General features: G+C 40.5%; 1 protein-coding gene and 1 pseudogene across 1 annotated transcript in view; both read right to left on the minus strand.

The window, feature by feature from the left end:
* The window catches only part of Pth2r (parathyroid hormone 2 receptor), a 110,941-nt gene that overhangs the window by 30,951 nt on the left and 60,318 nt on the right, over nt 1-19,672 (minus strand). The window contains exon 9 of the mRNA XM_052192515.1: nt 15,100-15,163. Coding sequence (XP_052048475.1) covers nt 15,100-15,163 — 64 coding nt within the window. The remainder of the gene's footprint in view (nt 1-15,099; nt 15,164-19,672) is intronic.
* Nucleotides 4,244-5,593, minus strand: LOC127692303 (antizyme inhibitor 1-like; annotated as a pseudogene).

Raw genomic sequence — 19,672 nt, forward strand, 5'->3', positions numbered from 1 at the left:
GTAAAAGCAGTATACAGCAAACCGGAGGCCAGCATCAAACTAAATGGAGAGAAACTTGAAGCAATCCCACTGAAATCAGGGACCAGACAAGGCTGCCCCCTTTCTCCTTATCTTTTCAATATTGTACTTGAGGTACTAGCTCAGGCAATTCGACAACATAAGGAGGTCAAAGGGATACAAATCGGAAAGGAAGAAGTCAAACTATCATTATTTGCAGACATGATAGTCTACCTAAGTGACCCAAAAAACTCCACTAGAGAGCTCCTACAGCTGATAAACAACTTCAGCAAAGTGGCAGGTTATAAAATCAACTCAAGCAAATCAGTGGCCTTCCTATACTCAAAGGACAAGCAGGCTGAGAAAGAAATTAGGGAAATGACCCCTTCACAATAGCCACAAACAGTATAAAGTATCTTGGGGTGACTCTTACCAAACATGTGAAAGATCTGTATGACAAGAACTTCAAGACTCTGAAGAAGGAAATGGAAGAAGACCTCAAAAAATGGGAAAACCTCCCATGCTCATGGATCGGTAGAATCAATATAGTTAAAATGGCCATTTTGCCAAAAGCAATATACAGATTCAATGCAATACCCATCAAAATCCCAACTCAATTCTTCACAGAGTTAGAAAGAGCAATTATCAAATTCATCTGGAACAACAAAAAACCCAGGATAGCTAAAACTATTCTCAGCAACAAAAGAAAGTCTGGGGGAATCAGTATCCCTGACCTCAAGCAATACTACAGAGCAATAGTGTTAAAAACTGCATGGTATTGGTACAGTGACAGGCAGGAGGATCAATGGAACAGGATTGAAGATCCAGAAATGAACCCACACACCTATGGCCACTTGATTCTCGACAAAGAGGCTGAAAACATCCAATGGAAAAAAGATAGCCTTTTCAACAAATGGTGCTGGTTCAACTGGAGGTCAGCATGCAGAAGAATGCGAATTGATCCATCCTTGTCTCCTTGTACTAAGCTCAAATCCAAATGGATCAAGGACCTCCACATAAAGCCAGACACTCTGAAGCTAATAGAAAAGAAACTAGGGAAGACCCTTGAGGACATTGGTACAGGGAGAAAGTTTATGAACAGAACACCAATAGCATATGCTCTAAGATCAAGAACTGACAAATGGGACCTCATAAAATTACAAAGTTTCTGTAAGGCAAAGGACACCATCAAGAAGACAAATCGGCAACCAACAAATTGGGAAAAGATCTTCACCAATCCTACATCAGATAGAGGGCTAATATCCAATATATATAAAGAACTCAAGAAGTTAGACTCCAGAAAACCAAACAACCCTATTAAAAAATGGGGCTCAGAGTTAAACAAAGAATTCTCACCTGAAGAACTTCGGATGGTGGAGAAGCATCTTAAAAAAAATGCTCAACTTCATTAGTCATTAGGGAAATGCAAATCAAAACAACCCTGAGATTTCACCTTACACCAGTTAGAATGGCTAAGATTAAAAATTCAGGAGACAGCAGGTGTTGGAGAGGGTGTGGAGAAAGAGGAACACTCCTCCACTGCTGGTGGGGTTGCAAATTGGTACAACCACTCTGGAAATCAGTCTGGCGGTTCCTCTGAAAACTGGGCACCTCACTTCCAGAAGATCCTGCTATACCACTCCTGGGCATATACCCAGAGGATTCCCCACCATGTAATAAGGATACATGCTCTACTATGTTCATAGCAGCCCTATTTATAATTGCCAGATGCTGGAAAGAACCCAGGTATCCCTCAACAGAAGAGTGGATGCAAAAAATGTGGTATATCTACACAATGGAGTACTATTCAGCCATTAGAAACAATGAATTCATGAAATTCTTAGGCAAATGGATGGAGCTAGAGAACATCATACTAAGTGAGGTAACCCAGACTCAAAAGGTGAATCATGGTATGCACTCACTAATAAGTAGATATTAACCTAGAAAACTAGGATACCCAAAACATAACCCACACATCAAATGAGGTACAAGAAGAAAGGAGGAGTGGCCCCTGGTTCTGGAAAGACTCAGTGAAGCAGTATTCGGCAAAACCAGAACGGGGAAGTGGGAAGGACAGGGGAAGAGAAAGGGGCTTATGGGACTTTCGGGAAGTGGGGGGCTAGAAAAGGGGAAATCATTTGAAATGTAAATAAAAAATTATATCGAATAAAAAAATACTTTGCAAAAGAAAAAAAAGAAATCATTTGGGTTTTATATTTGCAATTAAATTTGAACTGATGACAATATCATATAAAAAGATTTTACATTAATTATTCATAAGCATACCAAATTGAAATACATAGGTTTGATTTTAGATTTATGGCAAACAGTCTTCAAATACAATACAGACATTCTTAAGTTTACCTATCATTCACATGTGAGGTTAGCAATTCTGGGCTGTGTTACATACAACCACTCTCCTTTGCAGATGGCAAAACTGATATGCCACAAAGATCAAGCCTGTACAATCAAGCCAAGGACTCAAGTTGTACCACCCTTTAAGTTTTGGCATTTCTGGACCATAACAATGCACAAGGTAGCTTGGAATTTTGCATAAAACCCTGTAGTATACCTTGGGAAATAGTCCAAGGGCAACCAGGTGACAGTGGACTGGGGCCCTTAGTTATTCTTCTAATTAATAGAACCTATGATATTCAAGTGGGCAATATTCAAATCAAAAATATTAGCAACCTTCTGGTTTGATTTGAAATTAGAGATTCATGATTAATTTCTTTCTACCTTGAAATCAAGGTGTAAAATCCAGCTAGCTATTCAAGTGCATCCCATACTTCTATGTAGCACAGGCAGAATGTTCTGTCCGTTGGCACCAAAGTGAAGTCACATTTCCTCTTGGAGGACAGGAATTCCACTTGTGAACATAAGAGTTAACTTAGGAAAAGTAACCCCTGTAAGTTGTCTCATTACTACTGTGATTCTGAACTTAGAACTAACATACCAGCAATGAACAAAGCCAAAATTCTTGGCAACACTGCCAGGTTAAATCCTCCCCCAACCACCAAGCTTTAGTAAGAAGGAAGAATTACTAAGCTTGAACAAATGGGAAATAACAAGAAACTAAGGGACTAGGTTCAAATCAATATCAATACCAAAAAAGAAAATACAACCTGATACTATTACAAGTGAGAAAGTATGCTTCACCACCCTAAAGCCCTCTGGATTTAAATCTCTGTGCAAAGGGGCATCAGGATACGGGAAATAGACAGACATACCCCTTCTTTAAGGTTAGGGTTCTGCAGTTCTCTGCAGTCTTTCTCCCTTCTCACCAAGTTCTCAGTTTTTAATAAAATCTTTTCAGTCAGCCAAAAGATTTGTGATTCAAAGATTTACTACAGTACACTTATGTATCCTATCTATACAGAAACACCTATTATTATTATAATTGGTTTGTGCAAGATTAACATTTTTGGTGTTAAAATTGTTACACATCATGCTTACTGCATATCAACTCTTCATAATAAATTTGAACTTCACAATGATTACCGAACACTTTTACTTAAATTACTAATTAAGTAACTGAGAATATATTGAGCCAAACCAAACTTAAATGGGCTATAAAGAAAACTAACCCTCAAAACAGACCATACACACAGCTAGTTCAAAACTACCTTTGCTAGCTAGCCCCATTCCCAAAGTTTTAGTCTGAAAAAACAGCAAAATCTACACAAAGTTTTATTGCAATCATACAAGGGTTACATTAGGTCAAATACAACAAATATTATGATGCAATTTTACATTTATTAAACTACAGTTCAAAAGCATAAATTTACATATTCTAAATACACTAAACATATCTAATAAAGTCATACTGGTCTTCCACTCACGTGTGATATATCTGGGTGAAAGACATCAACTTTACAAGACTTTTAACAGGAATTCTTATTATAAAAACTGTGTACTTGTATGCACACGATTTGATGGGGGAACCCAATTAATGGGCTTCTATCTCCACTAAGTCATCCATTTGGTTGCATATTTTATTTTAAACGCTTAAGGGTTGGGTCAAACTGCTATGTTTAAATCTGGATACATTATCTGAATCCCCTATTACCCCCAATGAATTATAGATGAAAGCTGATGTTGTCTGGTCCCAAGTAGCTATTACTATGAATTTGTTTCCAAGAAAATTAACAGAATAAAGATTGATTGAATATTTTCCCCTACACTGGAATGTAGACCAGATAAGCTTAACCTGCGACTTCAGATCTAAAGAAGCGTTAATGCCTGTTTAAGCTTCAGTGGAAAAGCTGTCTTCTTGGCTCAGATGAATACAAGAGGGTGCAAAGAAGAAGTTTTTCATCATTACACTGAAGTAATTCCAGCATCTTGCATCTCTTACCAATCACTGAATGACATCATGAAATAAATAACTGGCCTCCGAAAATCATTAAAAGCAGATGGTTCTTGGAAAGAATCTGTTCCCATGTTATCGAAGATAAGCCAATCTCCGCCATTCAGCTCAGGAAGAAGACAGCTTTCCACAATTTGATCACGCTCATCACAGGATGGACCCCAAAGGCTGCTTGTAAACAGAGGTTCATCTTCCTTGTATTTCTTGTGAACCTCTGGAATGGTATTTAAGTCCTCTGAAAGCTTATTCGCAAAAGAACCATAAACATCATCATTTGTGTAATACAGGAAGGCTGGTTCATCACTCCCATTATTTTCTACTCTAGGGGAAAATTTATCATTTTCAACAACTTTCTCAGCAATAATATTGACTGCAAGTGTAAATGCAGAAGATACGTAGTAGCTTCCATGTTCTGAAATTATCTGAATACCAGATCCTTCAGGGAACTAATATCCAACAGAGGACTGATAACATGATTAACCTCTTCCAACTGAATTTCAGTTCCTATGAAGCCTCCACCGATGTCTATAACATGTTCATGTAAAGCCAAACTCTCCAGCCATATCAAACACACATCGAGCATAAGATAGGACATTTACATACACTTGATATTCTTTGCAAGCACTTGAAACACGAAATTTAACCCCAATTATTTGGACATCAAGTTCCTTGGCACATTCCAGAAGATGCCTACAGTCCTTCAGTATAGTGCCAAACTTCATGCTGCCATCTTCACTTCCAATTATCTTCTGTTGCAATATGTAGTAAGACCTTGGCATTTGGGTGATTCCTTGCAATTTTCTTTAATTCAATTTCATTGTCACATGTCACATTATTTACTCCAATTTTTGCGGCATACTTTATCTGAGACACTTGCTTACAAGGACTTGTAAAAATGATATTTTCTGGAGATACAACCAATTCTTGCACTAATTTTTTTTTTTTTATTTTTGCTGGAAGAAGCAAACCCAGTTCCAAGAGCTGCCAAGATCTCAAGTTCAGCTGAAGTGGAGTTGCACTTCACCATGTAAAGTGGCTTTTTCTGAGCCACCACGTTCTGCCACTGACTGTGCTTCTTCACAATCTTCCCAAGATCCCCCACAAAAAAATGCATTTTTTCCCTGTTAGGGTATGTTCATAAACACAGTTATCAATAACATTTCCAAGGTTTGTTCCTTCATTCAACAGGCCAACGAAATAGTTTGCATGGTCAATAAATCATTTCATCTCAGCCGTATTCCACAATGCCGAAAGTCATAAACCAGGAAAAACATGAGAAGGGCTACCAAGCCTATGTCTGGGTCCTTAGAATACGCAACAAAATGGACAAGTTAGGAGATGGAACCACCACCACCCCAACCCCATCATCAGGTAGGTTCCCAAGGTGTCTCAGCCTTGAAGCCGAACTGCTCTCTATATAGCACTTCTCCTAGGCCTTCTGGGTAATTGTATACTCGGTCAGAAAGTTCTCTGGGAGAAGAGTCGAGGAAAGCGGTTTCAGCGGAATTTTAAAGAGGGCTGTGGTTGCCTTGAGCATAAATACCCAAGGCGGCCTCCGCCATAGGCTGCGAGGACTATGTGGGGGAAATGCGCTGCACAGATAGCAGCTGAGCAGCAGTGGCTGCAGCAGCCAAGGTGAGAAAAAGAAGAAAGGCACGAACTGGGTGGGGAGATGATTCAGCCTCTTCACTCTGCAGAGCAGCAGAGCAGAGCAGGAAGGATGAGATCAGAGCAGGCGACAACCAGAGAGAAAAACCAAAAACTCTGCGGCGAGAGTTGAGCCAGAGAACATCGGCATAATTTTCAAACAACAGACAGAAAGCCCTAGGTTTGGTTTCCAGCATTACAGAAAAAAAAAAAAAAAAAAAAAAAAAAAGAAAGGAAAAAAAAACGAAGGGAGGGATCAAGCTGGCTCAGTGAGTGAAAAGGTATATTCTGCCTAGGTTGATTTATCTGAGTTCAGTTTCAGAATCCCTATGGTAGACAAAACCAGCCCCACTTGTCTCCATACAAGTGTATGTGCACCCCTTGCCTGCCTTCCACACAAATAAATAAACAAAACATAATGGGCTTGGAGATTCTATCTATAATCTCAGCACTGGAGAGGTAGAAGCAGGACTGTCTGGAGTTCAAGGCTATGCTCAGTAACAGCAAGTTCAAGGCCAGCCTGGGGGAAAAAAGAAACACCACTCCAATCTCTAATTTTCTCTAAATCTCTCCACGTGTCACTGGGCTTTTATGGAAAACTACAACATACATTAGGTAGAAAAGATGCTCAGCTGAAGGGGACTGCAACCCCACAGGAAGAACAATATTAACTAACTGGACCACCCAGCGCTCCCAGGGGCTAAACCACCAACCAAAGAGTACACATGGAGGGACCCATGGCTCCAGCCGCATGTGTAGCAGAGGATGGCCTTATATGGCATCAGTGGGAGGAGAGGCCCTTGGTCCTGTGGAGGCTCGATGATACAGTATAGGGGAAGGCCAGAGCAGTAAGACAGGAGTGGGTTGAGGAGGCGGAGGAGCACCCTCCTAGAAGAAAAGGAGAGGGCGATGGGATGGGGAGTTTTGTGGAGGGACAGCTAGGAAGGTGGATAACTCTTGAAATATAAACAAATAAAATAATTAAAAGAAATGATACTCATTGGCGATTGTACTGCCATCTGACTGGCGATTAACCCTTTATGTGGTATGCAGTTGTGCCTTCATTCCTGGGACAGGAAACACACCTTGTATGAAGAGATGCTTAAATAAAAGCCAATATCTATTTATGTTTTACTTTTTTCTAATCTATGAATTTAAGATCTCAGATGTCTAGTGATACCCAAGCCACTCTCTACCCAATGAGCATCCTCAAAGACATGTTGAAGAGTCCCAAAGCAAGTCTGCTTCTTCTCTCAGTCAATCTGCATTTTTCTTTTTCTTTTTCTTTTTTTTTTATTTTCTATATTCTATGTTTACATTCCAAATGATTTTCCCTTTCCGGGTTCCCCCCTCCCCCATAGGTTCCCTAAGCCCTCTTCCTTCTGCCCATTCACCTATCAACCCCCTCCTACTTCTCTGTCCTGGTGCTCCCCTACAGTGCTGAAACAAGCCTTTTCAGAATCCGGGACCTCTCCTTCCTTCTTCTTGGGAATGAGTTGATACGTGAATTGTGTCTTGGGTATTCAGAGTTTCTGAGCTAATATCCACTTATCAGTGACTGTATTCCATGTGTGTTCTTTTGTGACTGGGTTACCTCACTTAGGATGATATTTTCCAGATCCCACTCTTTCGCACTGATTCAGACCTTAGGTGCAGGTCTTGGTGTCTCAGGGGAGCCCCCGATTATTGAGTACCTCCTGAATCTGCCGTTGTGTTTCAGGCCTGGCTGGCCCTGCTGCTCCCTTTCCCACTCTTCCAGTCGCTGAGCCTTAAGATGAAGCTATGGAAGGCCCAGAATCCAAACAAAAATCCTGCTCCAGTTTGGTTGTTTGTTTTTACTTTTTTTGAGACACAATTTCATGTATCCCAGACTGGTCTTGAATTCTCAACCCCAATGAGAATGACCTCGAACTTTGATCCTCCGGATTCAGCCTAGAGAGTGCTGAAATTAGAGGTATCATTTGCATGCCTGGTCTATCTGCTGCTAGTTAGAACATATTCCCCTTATATTTTGGTACTGTATAGGATAATTCAAAAACCATACTCATCAACATGAAGACAGCGGGTTTAATAACTGTCCTAGTCAGGGTTTCTATTCCTGCACAAACATCATGACCAAGAAGCAAGTTGGGGAGGAAAGGGTTTATTCCACTTACACTTACTCATTGCTGTTCATCACCAAAGGAAGTCAAGACTGGAACTCAAGCAGGTCAGGAAGCAGGAGCTGATACAGAGACCATGGAGGGGTGTTTCTTACTGGCTTGCTTCCCCTGGCTTGCTCAGCCTGCTCTCATATAGAACCCAAGACTACCAACCCAGAGATGACACCACCCACAAGGGGTCCTCCCACCTTGATCACTAATTGAGAAAATGCCCCAAAGCTGGATCTCATGGAAGCACTTCCCCAACTGAAGCTCCTTTCTCTGTGATAACTCCAGCCTGTGTCAAGTTGACACACAAAACTAGCCAGTATAATAGGCGACTGCCAAATTGGGGGATGTTTATTTTCATTACACAGCATTACTTTCTAATGACTAACTGACTCTCTTAAACATTTTAACACAGGAAAATGAAACTGAACAGGACAATGATTGATTTTTCAGTACTACCCTTTCAAAATCAGCTTGATACTTCCACATTTATGCTGAAGTCAGTGTTCATCTGGAAACCTGGGTTCTCTGATATACTTCTTCCACTTCCCAGAACTCCTTTATTCCCTTAAACTTATTTTGTTCTGTATGCCAATGAGAAATTCTGACCTCATTCTCTCTGGTTCTACTCTCAGATGCACAAGCATTCCATTAAGAGATACTGCACTGTTACAACAGCCAAATCCAGAATTAGGCTAGGGACCCGATTTGGATTGAAAAGTCTGTGCTACATATTTTTGTGGTTGTACACAGGAAGCATGTGTGTTTCCATAATGCCATGGCATACAAGGCCATAAAGAAAACAAACATGACATTATAAAGCTAATATACTTTTTTAAAGTATAAATGTGCCCGTTGAAATGGAAAGATTTTTCCCAATAATTGCTCAAGGCAGAATTTGTCATGTTTTCGAGTGCAAATGAAATAAATAGGGTCAAAATGCAGGGTATGATCTTTGTTTTGTCATGAGGCTATATGACCTTTATCTGTAGGGCTGTCCTTTCTCCTCTAGACAGAAAAAAAAAATCTCCTGAAACAGACTGAGAATTTCTACACTGTCTGCACTTATTTTGCCTATCCTCTGTCTCAGTCCCCAAGCACATCGACTTTGTATGAGTAGTTGATTCTTTCAACTACCATTGATCCAGTGAGTACTGTGCTTCAAGAAACTCTCAAGATGTATTACGAAAACAGGCATTTAAAAGGCTGTGTTGTATTTATTCACATATACCATGCAGCTTAGTGGGCAAGGTAGACAGTCTTTGGTTTCTTGGAATTTTGAAGCAATTTGAAAGGTCACCTGAAGATGTGGCATTCCAAGGAAGCAAGAGAAACACATCTTAGCCTTCCAGTGGTTTAGAAAGACAGAAGGAACAGAGCAGCATCAGCAGAGGTGAAAAAGCTCAGGTAACGGACTGTGTAAAGGAGTGTGAGCGTTCGTGGCAGCTCCTCTCTACATCCTGAGAGATGTTGGGTTTATTAAAGAAGTCTGGAGCTCCTCAGGCAATGATGTAGATCCTCACATTAGAATCTCAGCTCTCCCCACTTAGCTTAGCAACCTGGTTCGTTTTCTCATTTAGAATTCTTATGAGCTGCCTGCCCCTGTACCCAGCACATGGTGAGCACTGTGTCATATCTGTGACCATTCTCTTGGTTCACTCAGGTTTCACAACACAGAATCACACACACACACACACACACAGAGAGAGAGAGAGAGAGAGAGAGAGAGAGAGAGAGAGAGAGAGAGAGAGAGAGAGAGAGAGAGAGAGAGCACTCTCTGAACAGCATGAGGGAACTCTGGCCTCACTTCCTTTTACAGGTTAGAGGATATGGGATGCCTGGCACAGAAATCCCCAAAGAATCTGAAATCCCAGGAGAAGAATATGATGTAGGAGAGTTCCCTAGAAGTCTCTTCAAGATGGTTTTACATTGAAACTAACTTGGGGACTTCTGCTAGGAGTAAAGATATGAACAAATAAAAGTCAAAGACTTCACTCTTTATGGTGAAAATGGAAGACTCTCCTTTCCTCCTTTTGTCATACCACTTACCTAAGAAGACGCTGAAATACCTTCTCACCTCTTTTATCATACTGAAGACCCAAGGAGGAGGGCAGTGAGCAGGATGTAAAGTGAATAAGTAAAATAACAACAACAACAACAATAATAATAATAACAATAATACATTTTTTAAAAAGAACATGCCTGATAGTTTACTATTTTTTAACTTCAATTCCAACAATTCTGTAAATAGTTCTTAGACTTAGAATTTCCTTCATTTTTTTAAATGAAAAAAATAAAACAGCTGCTGTATGGACCACAGGTACATTTTGGATCATTAAACTGAAAACACAAAAGTAGTAAGAGAAACATTGTCACTCCTAAAAAAGACAAGTCAGACATGAACAAGCAAATGCTCAGGGAAGAAACTAGAAATATGGACAAGACAAAGGTTGGAAGAGCTGATGGGAAGAGAGAAATCGGAGCGGAGACCAGCAGACCCTTAGTGTAGTCAAAGGCTCCTTCAGGCTACAGATGCTGTCTCAGAGACACGCTGCAGCTCCAGCTGTCACTGCATTCGCAGGGTAGCCGTTAGTTTGCTTGTAAGGTAAGGATTATTGAAGTCACTCCTTCCTTTATCCTGACACAGTTTTTGAACTTTGGAGACACAGGTCTAGTTTTTCAACATGATGGTAAGGTACAAACTGCCTTCCTGAACCTATCTCTACACCGTTTCATTTCCCAATTTAGACATCCATATCCTCCTGAGAGGGTTCTTTCTGATCTATACTCTGTCCTTCTACCAATTTTACAAATTGTCCTTCTACCAAATCTAAAACAAAATAAACTCCTGTTGTTTGTCTAGAAGAGACCAGATATATAACCAGCAGCTCATCTGGATTCAGTGTGGTCACAGGCTGGGAACGTGAGTTAACATTGTCAGGAAAGAGAAGGGGAGAGAGGGGCAGGAAGGATGGATATGAGGGGGGAGGGAGGGGCAGAGAGAAGAAACATGATCGAAGAAAGGCAGATGGAGTAACTGGGCTTTTAAGTTACGTTCTCTTTTTTTATTGAATATCGTCTTCATTTACATTGCCGATGGCAAAATCTTTCCCGATTTTCCCCCTCCCCAAAGACCCCCAACCCTTCCTCCCACCTCCTGCCTCCACATATATGCCCCTCCACCTAACCCCCTCCCCCTCCCCCCTCAATTTCCCTTTGTTGGGCCATCTATTGACCCGTACCCGACCAAGGACCACTCTTCCCACTGATGCTTAACAAGGCCTTCCTCTGCCACATTTTTGGCTGGAACCAGGTGTACCCCTTGGTTGATGGTTTAGTCCCTGGGAATCCTGGGGTGTCTGGGTGGCCAAAATCATTGTTCTTCCCATGGGGCTGTAAACCCCTTCAGCTCCTCTGGACCTTCCTCCAGCTCCTCCATTGGGGACCCCATGCTCAGTCCAATGGTTGGCTGCTAACACCTGCCTCTGTATTTGTAAGGCTCTGGCAGGGCCCCTCTAGAGACAACCATATCATGCTCCTTTTGGTGTACACTTCTTGTCATCCATAGTAGTGTCAGGTTTGGTGAGTGTTTATAGGATGAATCCCCATGTAGGACAGTCTCTGGGTGGCCTTTACTTCAGTTTTTGCTCTACACATTGTCTCCCTTATTGCTCCTGTGAATATTTTGTTTCCTTTCTCAGGGGAATCAAAGCACCCTCACTTAAGTCCTCCTTCTTCTTGAGCTTCCTGTGCTGGGTGAATTATAATTTGTTTATTTTGAGCTTTTGGGCTAACATCTGCTTAGTAGTAAGTGCATACCATGTGTGTTCTTTTGTGATTGGGTTACCTTGCTCAGGATGATACTTTCTAGTTCCATCCATTTGCCTAAGGATTTAATGAGTTCATTGTTTTTAATATCTGAAATAGTACTCCATTGTGTATATATTCCACAGTTTCTGTATCCATTCCTCTGTTGAAGGACATCTGGGTTCTTTCCAGCTTCTGGCTATTATAAGGCAGCTATAAACATAGTGGAGTATGTGTCCTTATTACATGTAGGTGCACTTTCTGGGTATATGCCCAGCAGTGGTATAGCTGGATCCTCAGGTAATACTATGCCTAATTTTCTGAGGAATTGCCAAACTTCCAGAGTGGCTTTACCAGCTTGCAATCCCACCAACAATGGAGAGGTGTTCCTTTTCCCCCACATCCTCTCCAGCATCTGCTGTCCCTTGAGTTTTTCATCTTAGCCATTCTGACAGGTGTGAGGTGGAATCTCAGTGTTGTTTTGATTTGCATTTTCCTGATAACTAAGGATGCTGAACATTTCTTTAGGTGCTTTAGAGCCTTCCTCAGCTGAGAATTCCCTGTTTAGCTCTGTACCCCATTTTTTATTAGGTTATTTGACTCTCTGAAGACTAACTTCTTGAGTTCCTTGTATACATTGGATATAAGACCTCTATCAGATGTAGGGTTAGAGATCTTTCCCAATTTGTTGTTGTTTTGTCCTATTGACCATGTCCTTTGCCTTACAGAAGCTTTGCAGTTTTGTGTGGTCCCATTTGTTGATTCTTGTTCTTAGAGCATAAGCCATTGGTGTTCTGTTCAAAAACTTTTCCCCTGTGCTCATGTGTTCAAGATTCATCCCCACTTTCTCCTCTATAAGCTTCAGCATGTCTGGTTTTATGTATAGATCCTTGATCCACTTAGACTTGAGCTTTGTACAAGGAGATAAGAATGGGTCGATTTACATTTTTCTGCATGCAGACCTCCAGTTGATCCAGCACCATTTGTTAAAAATGCTTTCTTTTTTCCCACTGGATGTTTTTAACTCCTTTGTCAAATATTAAGTGACCATATGTCTTTTCAAGTTACTTTCTAGTGTGTTAATATCTATCTAGCATTTGTGTTTTTAGGATGTGTACTATCTTGTATTACATACAAGAACACCAGGAGAATGTTAGCTAGCATAATAGCATTCTATGGTTCATCAAACCACAGAAAAGCTGATACTATAAAATCTCTCATTTTCACTTTTCAGTGAAAACTAAGCATTTTTCTGAGTCTTCTTGTCCTGGCTGTATACATTTATTTTCCACTGCATCCCAGGTACAGTACACAGTAGAGACAGTCAAATACATAGGGCTCAAGCACAACACATGAACTCTAGCTTTTTTCCCTGTTACCTAATAGACAGTCTTGTAGGGCATCTCTTCCTGAGGAACAGAACAGTCTCGACAGAGCAAGGACAAGAAACAGAAATTTCCCACAATGCTGTGCATAGGTCCCCACTATACTCTTTTTCCGTTGCCCCACCCTTTCCTCCTTGCCACCTTGCTTTACTGATAGGTGTTGAGAACATTAACTCCAGATGCAATTGATGAAGAAGGAGCTGTAATGTAGGGCCTTAAAATTCTCTGCATGTGTAAATAGTCACAACATCCTGAAGTCCCAGTTATATCACTCTCAAGCATATACCCAAAAGATACACTACCATGCCACAGGGACACATGTTCTACTATGTTCACAGTGGCCTTATTTGTGACAGCCAGAAGCTGGAAACAGCCCAGATGTCCAACAACAGAAGAATGGATACAGAAAATGTGGTTCATTTACACAAGGCAATACTACTCAGCTATTATTAAAGAGGACATCATGAGTTGTCCAGGAGAATGTTAGCTAGCATAATCTTCATCAAACCACAGAAAAACTGATGCTATAAAGTCTCTCATTTTCACTCCTCAGTGAAAACTAAGCATTTTTGAGAGTCTTCTTGTCCTGGCTGTATTCATTTATTTTAGATGGAACTAGAAAATATCATCCTGAGTGAGGTGACTCAGACTCAAAAGGACATGTATGGTATGTACTCACTAATAAGTGGATATTAGCCAAAAAAAAAAAAAAAAAATACATCAATACCCAGGATACAGTCCACAGAACTCAAAAAAGGTTAACAAGCTGAAGGGCCCATGTATGGACGCCTCAGTCCCACTTGGGAGGGAGAAGAAAGCAATCAGAGGAGGTGGGGGAAGGGAGGGACTTGGCTGGGGAAAGGGACAAGGAGGGGAAGAGGAAAACATGATTAGGTACTGGGTGGGGGAAACAGGATTAAAGCACTGAGGGCCAGCAGAAAGAATGGAAACGGGAGGTAGGGTTGGGGGATTCCCCAGAATGCACCAAAACCAGGGAGGTGATAGACTCTCAGGACTCAAGGGAGGGACCCTAGATGAAATGCTCTACAGTAGAGCCCACCCACCTCCAATAGAAAGACAGGGCATCAAGTGAGGGATGGGATTGCCATCCCACAGTCAAAAACGAATTGCTCCTGACTGAAAGAACTGCTAGGACAAAAATGGAGATGAGCCTGAGGAAAAGGAGGTCCAGTGACATGCCCAAATTGGGATCCTGCTCAAGTGGAGACCCCAAGGCCTGACTAATGCTATGGCATGCTCACAAAAAGGGGCCTATCATGACTGCCCTCCAAAAGACCCAACTGAAAGAGTCAGATGCAAATATTTACACCCAACCATTGGACTGTGAACATTCTGGTAGAGACAGGGTTGGGGGCGGTGGTGGTGAGGAGGTATGGGGTGTCGAACAGTCAGAAGGTAGACGGGGAGGGGTTAAAGTCCAGACTGTAAAAAAATGTTAGATAATAATAATAAGTCATAACAGTAGTTGAGCCTCAGAACTGTCTCCAGGGGCCACCCAGTTATCCCAATTCATAGAATTGGAAGCGCTTTCTGCACAAGTCTTAGTGTCAACCACAAATAGGGGTCTGAACCCAAGCCCTGCTTCTCTTAGCTATTGTGACACATGTGAAGCGTCCTCAACCTACCGTACAGGAAAGCAACAAGCAAATTTGCCCAGAGTTTTAGTAGCAATTTCATTTGTTCATTTATTATTCATTGAGGCTACACAAACTTTACAACTTACCCCAATAGCAGCTAAGATCGGAGCCTGGTAAATCCACCTGTCTCCAGCACTAAGTTCCCAACACCTAAGATGGAAAAAAAAATTTTAGTGAATAAATTTGCCAAATTAAATAAATGAGAATCGATGCTAGCCCTACCTTCTTGGTAGGAAAAACGAATACATCTTTAAAATTCTTATTCTGAAGTACCCAGACCAGTGAAAACACTATAGGTCCTGGTTTCCTTACTGTGAGGGAGCCTGTATATGAGTTTTATAACATTAGAGAGTTACTTCTATACTAGTCAGGTTCAATACCTTGTTTCTAAGACCACAAAACAACTAGTCTCCTAAGTGTGGCACAATGGTACCTTGTTTTAATTAGCATTAAAATGAAACATAATAATTTAAAAGTTGTTGGCAAAAAAAACTCTCAGAATTTAGAGCAATTTTATTTTGTAGTTTATTACCTATAGAAATGCATCATAAAATTGAACACAAATGGTTCTTATCATAGAAATAAAATTTCAGCTGTCTTTGACAGACTATAACCCATTAGTGTCCTGTTGAATCCTGCCTGGGTATTTTGCATTTATTTGTAAATCTTCAGTATTAAATTTCATAAATATAAATGGTTCATTGATGCCTCATTTGAACCAATTTAACATCTTCCTCATTCCTCATTCAATAAAGTATTAAATTTTTTGGCAGGTATTCATTTCATATTAGTTTATGACATATAATTTTATATTTAACTTTTACAGTATAAATAGCATTGATAAAGAAATAACCCATAATTTAGCTACTTGTTACTATTAATTTCTAATTCCTAACTAAAATTTAAGTAATACATGGGCAGAGATCAGTCTGGGGTGATGAAAGACAGTGGACTACCCTAGTGCCTGGAACACTAAATAGGATACAGATGGTCATTAAATATTTGTTTTATTGGAATTACATAAATTCAAGTCAAAATAAGTTTAACTCATCCTCACCTAATCTGGTTTGTACTGGTAAAAGTCATAAACTAGATTAAATAGTACAAAAGGTTTTTATATTATTATTGTACTTGAAAGTTTAATGTAACACTTGAAGCAACTGTTTAATCTCACAGACATGTAAACAAAAGGCTTCTGTTTCTTTCTACACAGACAAAACTCAGCATTGATTATTCCAATGATAAATGATATAAAGAGTTTGGAGAGCACAACATTAATTTTTCAAATTCTAGATGATAAACTCATCAAGAAATTATACTTTATAAGTAACATAGACAATGAAGTGCTATTTGAACTTTAAAAGGCAAAACATTTTCAGTCCATACCTAACAATGATGTATTTCTTAAAGCATAGTTTTCATGTACAATTAATACATTCTCATCTCAAAATCCATAAACTAGGAGACAGATACTGAGACAGTTTGACCTTCCCCATATTCTCTCATTGTGTTAGATATGTTCATAGTGCCTATGCATTTCCAAACAAATACAGACATCATAGTCTTACTTTCCCTTATTGCTGTATTTGGAGTTTAAATTACCCTCCAAAATCCCATGTGGTAGAGGCCTTGCCCCAGTGGACGGTGTTACTGGAGGTGAAAGGATCCCTACAACGTAGGTCCTACTGGAAGGAAGCTGAAGTGTTAGGAGAATGCCCTTGAGGGCTAAACTGGGGCTGGTACCTTCTCTCTTTCCAGATACCATAAACTAAATAGCCCCTCTCACTGTGATGGACTAGATAGGCCCAACAAGGCCATGGATCAAACAACCATGGATCCAAACCTCTTCGCAGAGTCTAATATAAAGTTTCTCCTGTTTTAAGTTGGTTGTCTTGAGTATTAAGTCACAGTAACAGAAATCTGTGATGACTGATATTGATTATCAGCTTGATATGATCTAGAATCGCCTACAAGACAAACCCGTGGCCATGTCTGTGCATTTCTCAATTGGGTGATTGAATTCTGAAGACTCACCCAAAGATGAGTGTCACCATTCAATGGTTTGGAGTCCTGAACTGAATAAAAAAGAAAGAGCGAGCAGAGCACCACCTTCTCAGCATAACCCTCAAACCGTGAACAGAAATAATTCCTGATGTCTTGGCATTTAGTCACAGAAGCAATAAACTAAACGAAAACACTAACTCACTTATCTCACAAAATGCTGTCATTTATATGTGGCTGTGCAATTATTTTCCTTTGAATATACCTATGAAAGTGCATAAATAGGTTTCTACATTGTTACCAAGAGATATCAGGCACACATATTCTGTTACAATAGTATATACAAACTAACAACACCCCCACATCATACTAATTCTGGCCCTGCCCACCTGAAATCTGTACAGCCAATGAACTTGGAAGGTTACTAGCATGGGATCAAGACACTTGTACCCTGAACACTGAATTGAACATTTACAGAACCATGTATAGGTGCCTCTCTTTCACATTACTCAGTGCACAAGAAAGATAAAGCATTGTTAACTGAACTGCACAGATCCTGGGCCACACCTCCCTCAAAAGCTTTCATCAGTAACAAAAGTCTTACTGGACCAGCTGCAAGGCTTTTAGATTCCATACATTTTCATTCTAGTTTTGAGCATTTGATACTATCCTCACAATTATTTTTTCTCTGCCTCAATGACATTTTACCATCGTGTCTCCTAACATATGAGACTCAATCACACAATTCTAGTTCTAAAAAAAAAATCACTGTATTTGGAAGTAGGACAAAATTGGCTGGCTCTAAACACATCAAAAATTTGACTTCTCTGGGTTAGGATGTCAACGTTTCAAATTTTCTTTTTTGACATAATAAGAGAGGCAAGTGAGATTTCAGGCATTTTCAAGAAAATGCTATAACTCCTTATTTTAAATTAATTCTTCAATGCCCCAAATCAGACACAGCTGAGGACTAAATTCTATTCGGATGTTTTAAAATAGATTTTAACACTCTAAGAAATAAAATTCTGAATGTTGTAGTATCAGGCTAAAAGATTTGACTAGGCAGTAGGAATTTCTACACCAACACTGAAACTTGTATCAGCCTACCATAGATATTCAGTGAGTGGATCTGTCTTTCTCTGTCTCTGTCTGTCTGTCTCTGTCTCTCTGTCTCTCTGTCTCTCTGTCTCTCTCTCTCTCCTCTCTCCTCTCTCCTCTCTCCTCTCTCCTCTCTCCTCTCTCTCTCCCTCCCTCTTCCCCTCCCTTTCCCTCTCTACCATATTCAGTAAAAATAGAGAAGAAAGGCTAGGCCCTGGAGATTATGCAAACTGTAAAATGTTTTGTTGTGGTCTGATCCCACCCCACCCCCAGAATACCTGTACCCATTTTGTTCCATGCCTGCCAGCTATTTCTTATTATTGCTGTGACATGCCTGTCAGTCATTGACACGGAAAAATAACTTGACTCAGAGCAAATTCATGCTGATCACATACCCTGTTACATTCTGTTCTGTACGTCCAGAGTTTTGCTAATCTTAAGCAACCCCACAAATCTTTATGTAGGTCCCATCAAGCTAAAGGTCAATATGAACTGCTATGGTTTGAGTCAGAGCTGACCACCAGGCAGAACCTCCTACACCTCTGTCTGAGCTCATGGTGGTTTTCACGGTTAATGTTGAAGAATGCTACTAATAAGCCAAAGAGTTATGATTATAATACTCATGCTCTGTTACCTCAATGCTCAAAAATTCCCCTGTTCACCACTCGTCTACCACCCCTCTTACCTCACTCAGGACCAATCAGCTTAAAGCTCAGCAGAAAATACTTTGCCTAGTAAGTCAAAACATAATACTGTTCTCCTCCTTGCCTTCTTAAACTTTTGGGTTTGGTTTTTCCTATTAAAAAGCCTTCCCTGAGAACAAGCTGGTACCACAATTAGGTTATTCCTTTTTGTGATCCAGATCAATCAGCATCAGGGTGTGCGTTCAATAGACGATCTCTGTCTGGCTGAGATGGTGTTTGTGTGGTTTGTGGGGTGACTCCTGAGCGTAAATAATATACGTTTAAGTACATTATTGCTGCCTTTTCTACTGCACATCCCACCTTTTCTTCTGAAGCTAAAGTAGAACAGAGGAGTTACAGGTCCTCCACTCGATGGTACCCCTTACCACCTCTAAATGAAGCAAGAATAAAGTAGTAAGGTACCATTTTGGCTTAGTTCCTGATGCTGTGATAAAATGCCCCAAACAAGAAGCAGTTATGGAGAAAGAAGTTTATTGGGCTTACATGTCTAGGTTATAGTCCATCAATGAGGAGAAACCAAGCCACAATCCAAATAGCTACTCCTGTCACATCCATAGTCAGAGAGTAACAAATGGACCCATGCTGCCTGCTTGTGTTGTGTGCTAGGTACTCAGCTCGATTTCTTCTATGTGATATGGTTCAGGACCCCTGCCTAAGGAACTGTGCTACCCACAGTTATCAGGGTCGTCCTATATCACTTAAGACATGCTCACAGGGCAACCTAATTTAAACTGTTGTGCCAGGAAGCATCCATGAACCCCAAAAGACCACCAAGGAGCCAACTGCAGCTGCACTAGGGTCTTTATTTACAAGCTCGACTTGGGCTACACCACCTCTGACACAGCAGGACAGGAAG

The sequence above is a fragment of the Apodemus sylvaticus genome, chromosome 9, assembly GCF_947179515.1.
Source record: "Apodemus sylvaticus chromosome 9, mApoSyl1.1, whole genome shotgun sequence".
Taxonomy (NCBI): Eukaryota; Metazoa; Chordata; class Mammalia; order Rodentia; family Muridae; genus Apodemus; species Apodemus sylvaticus.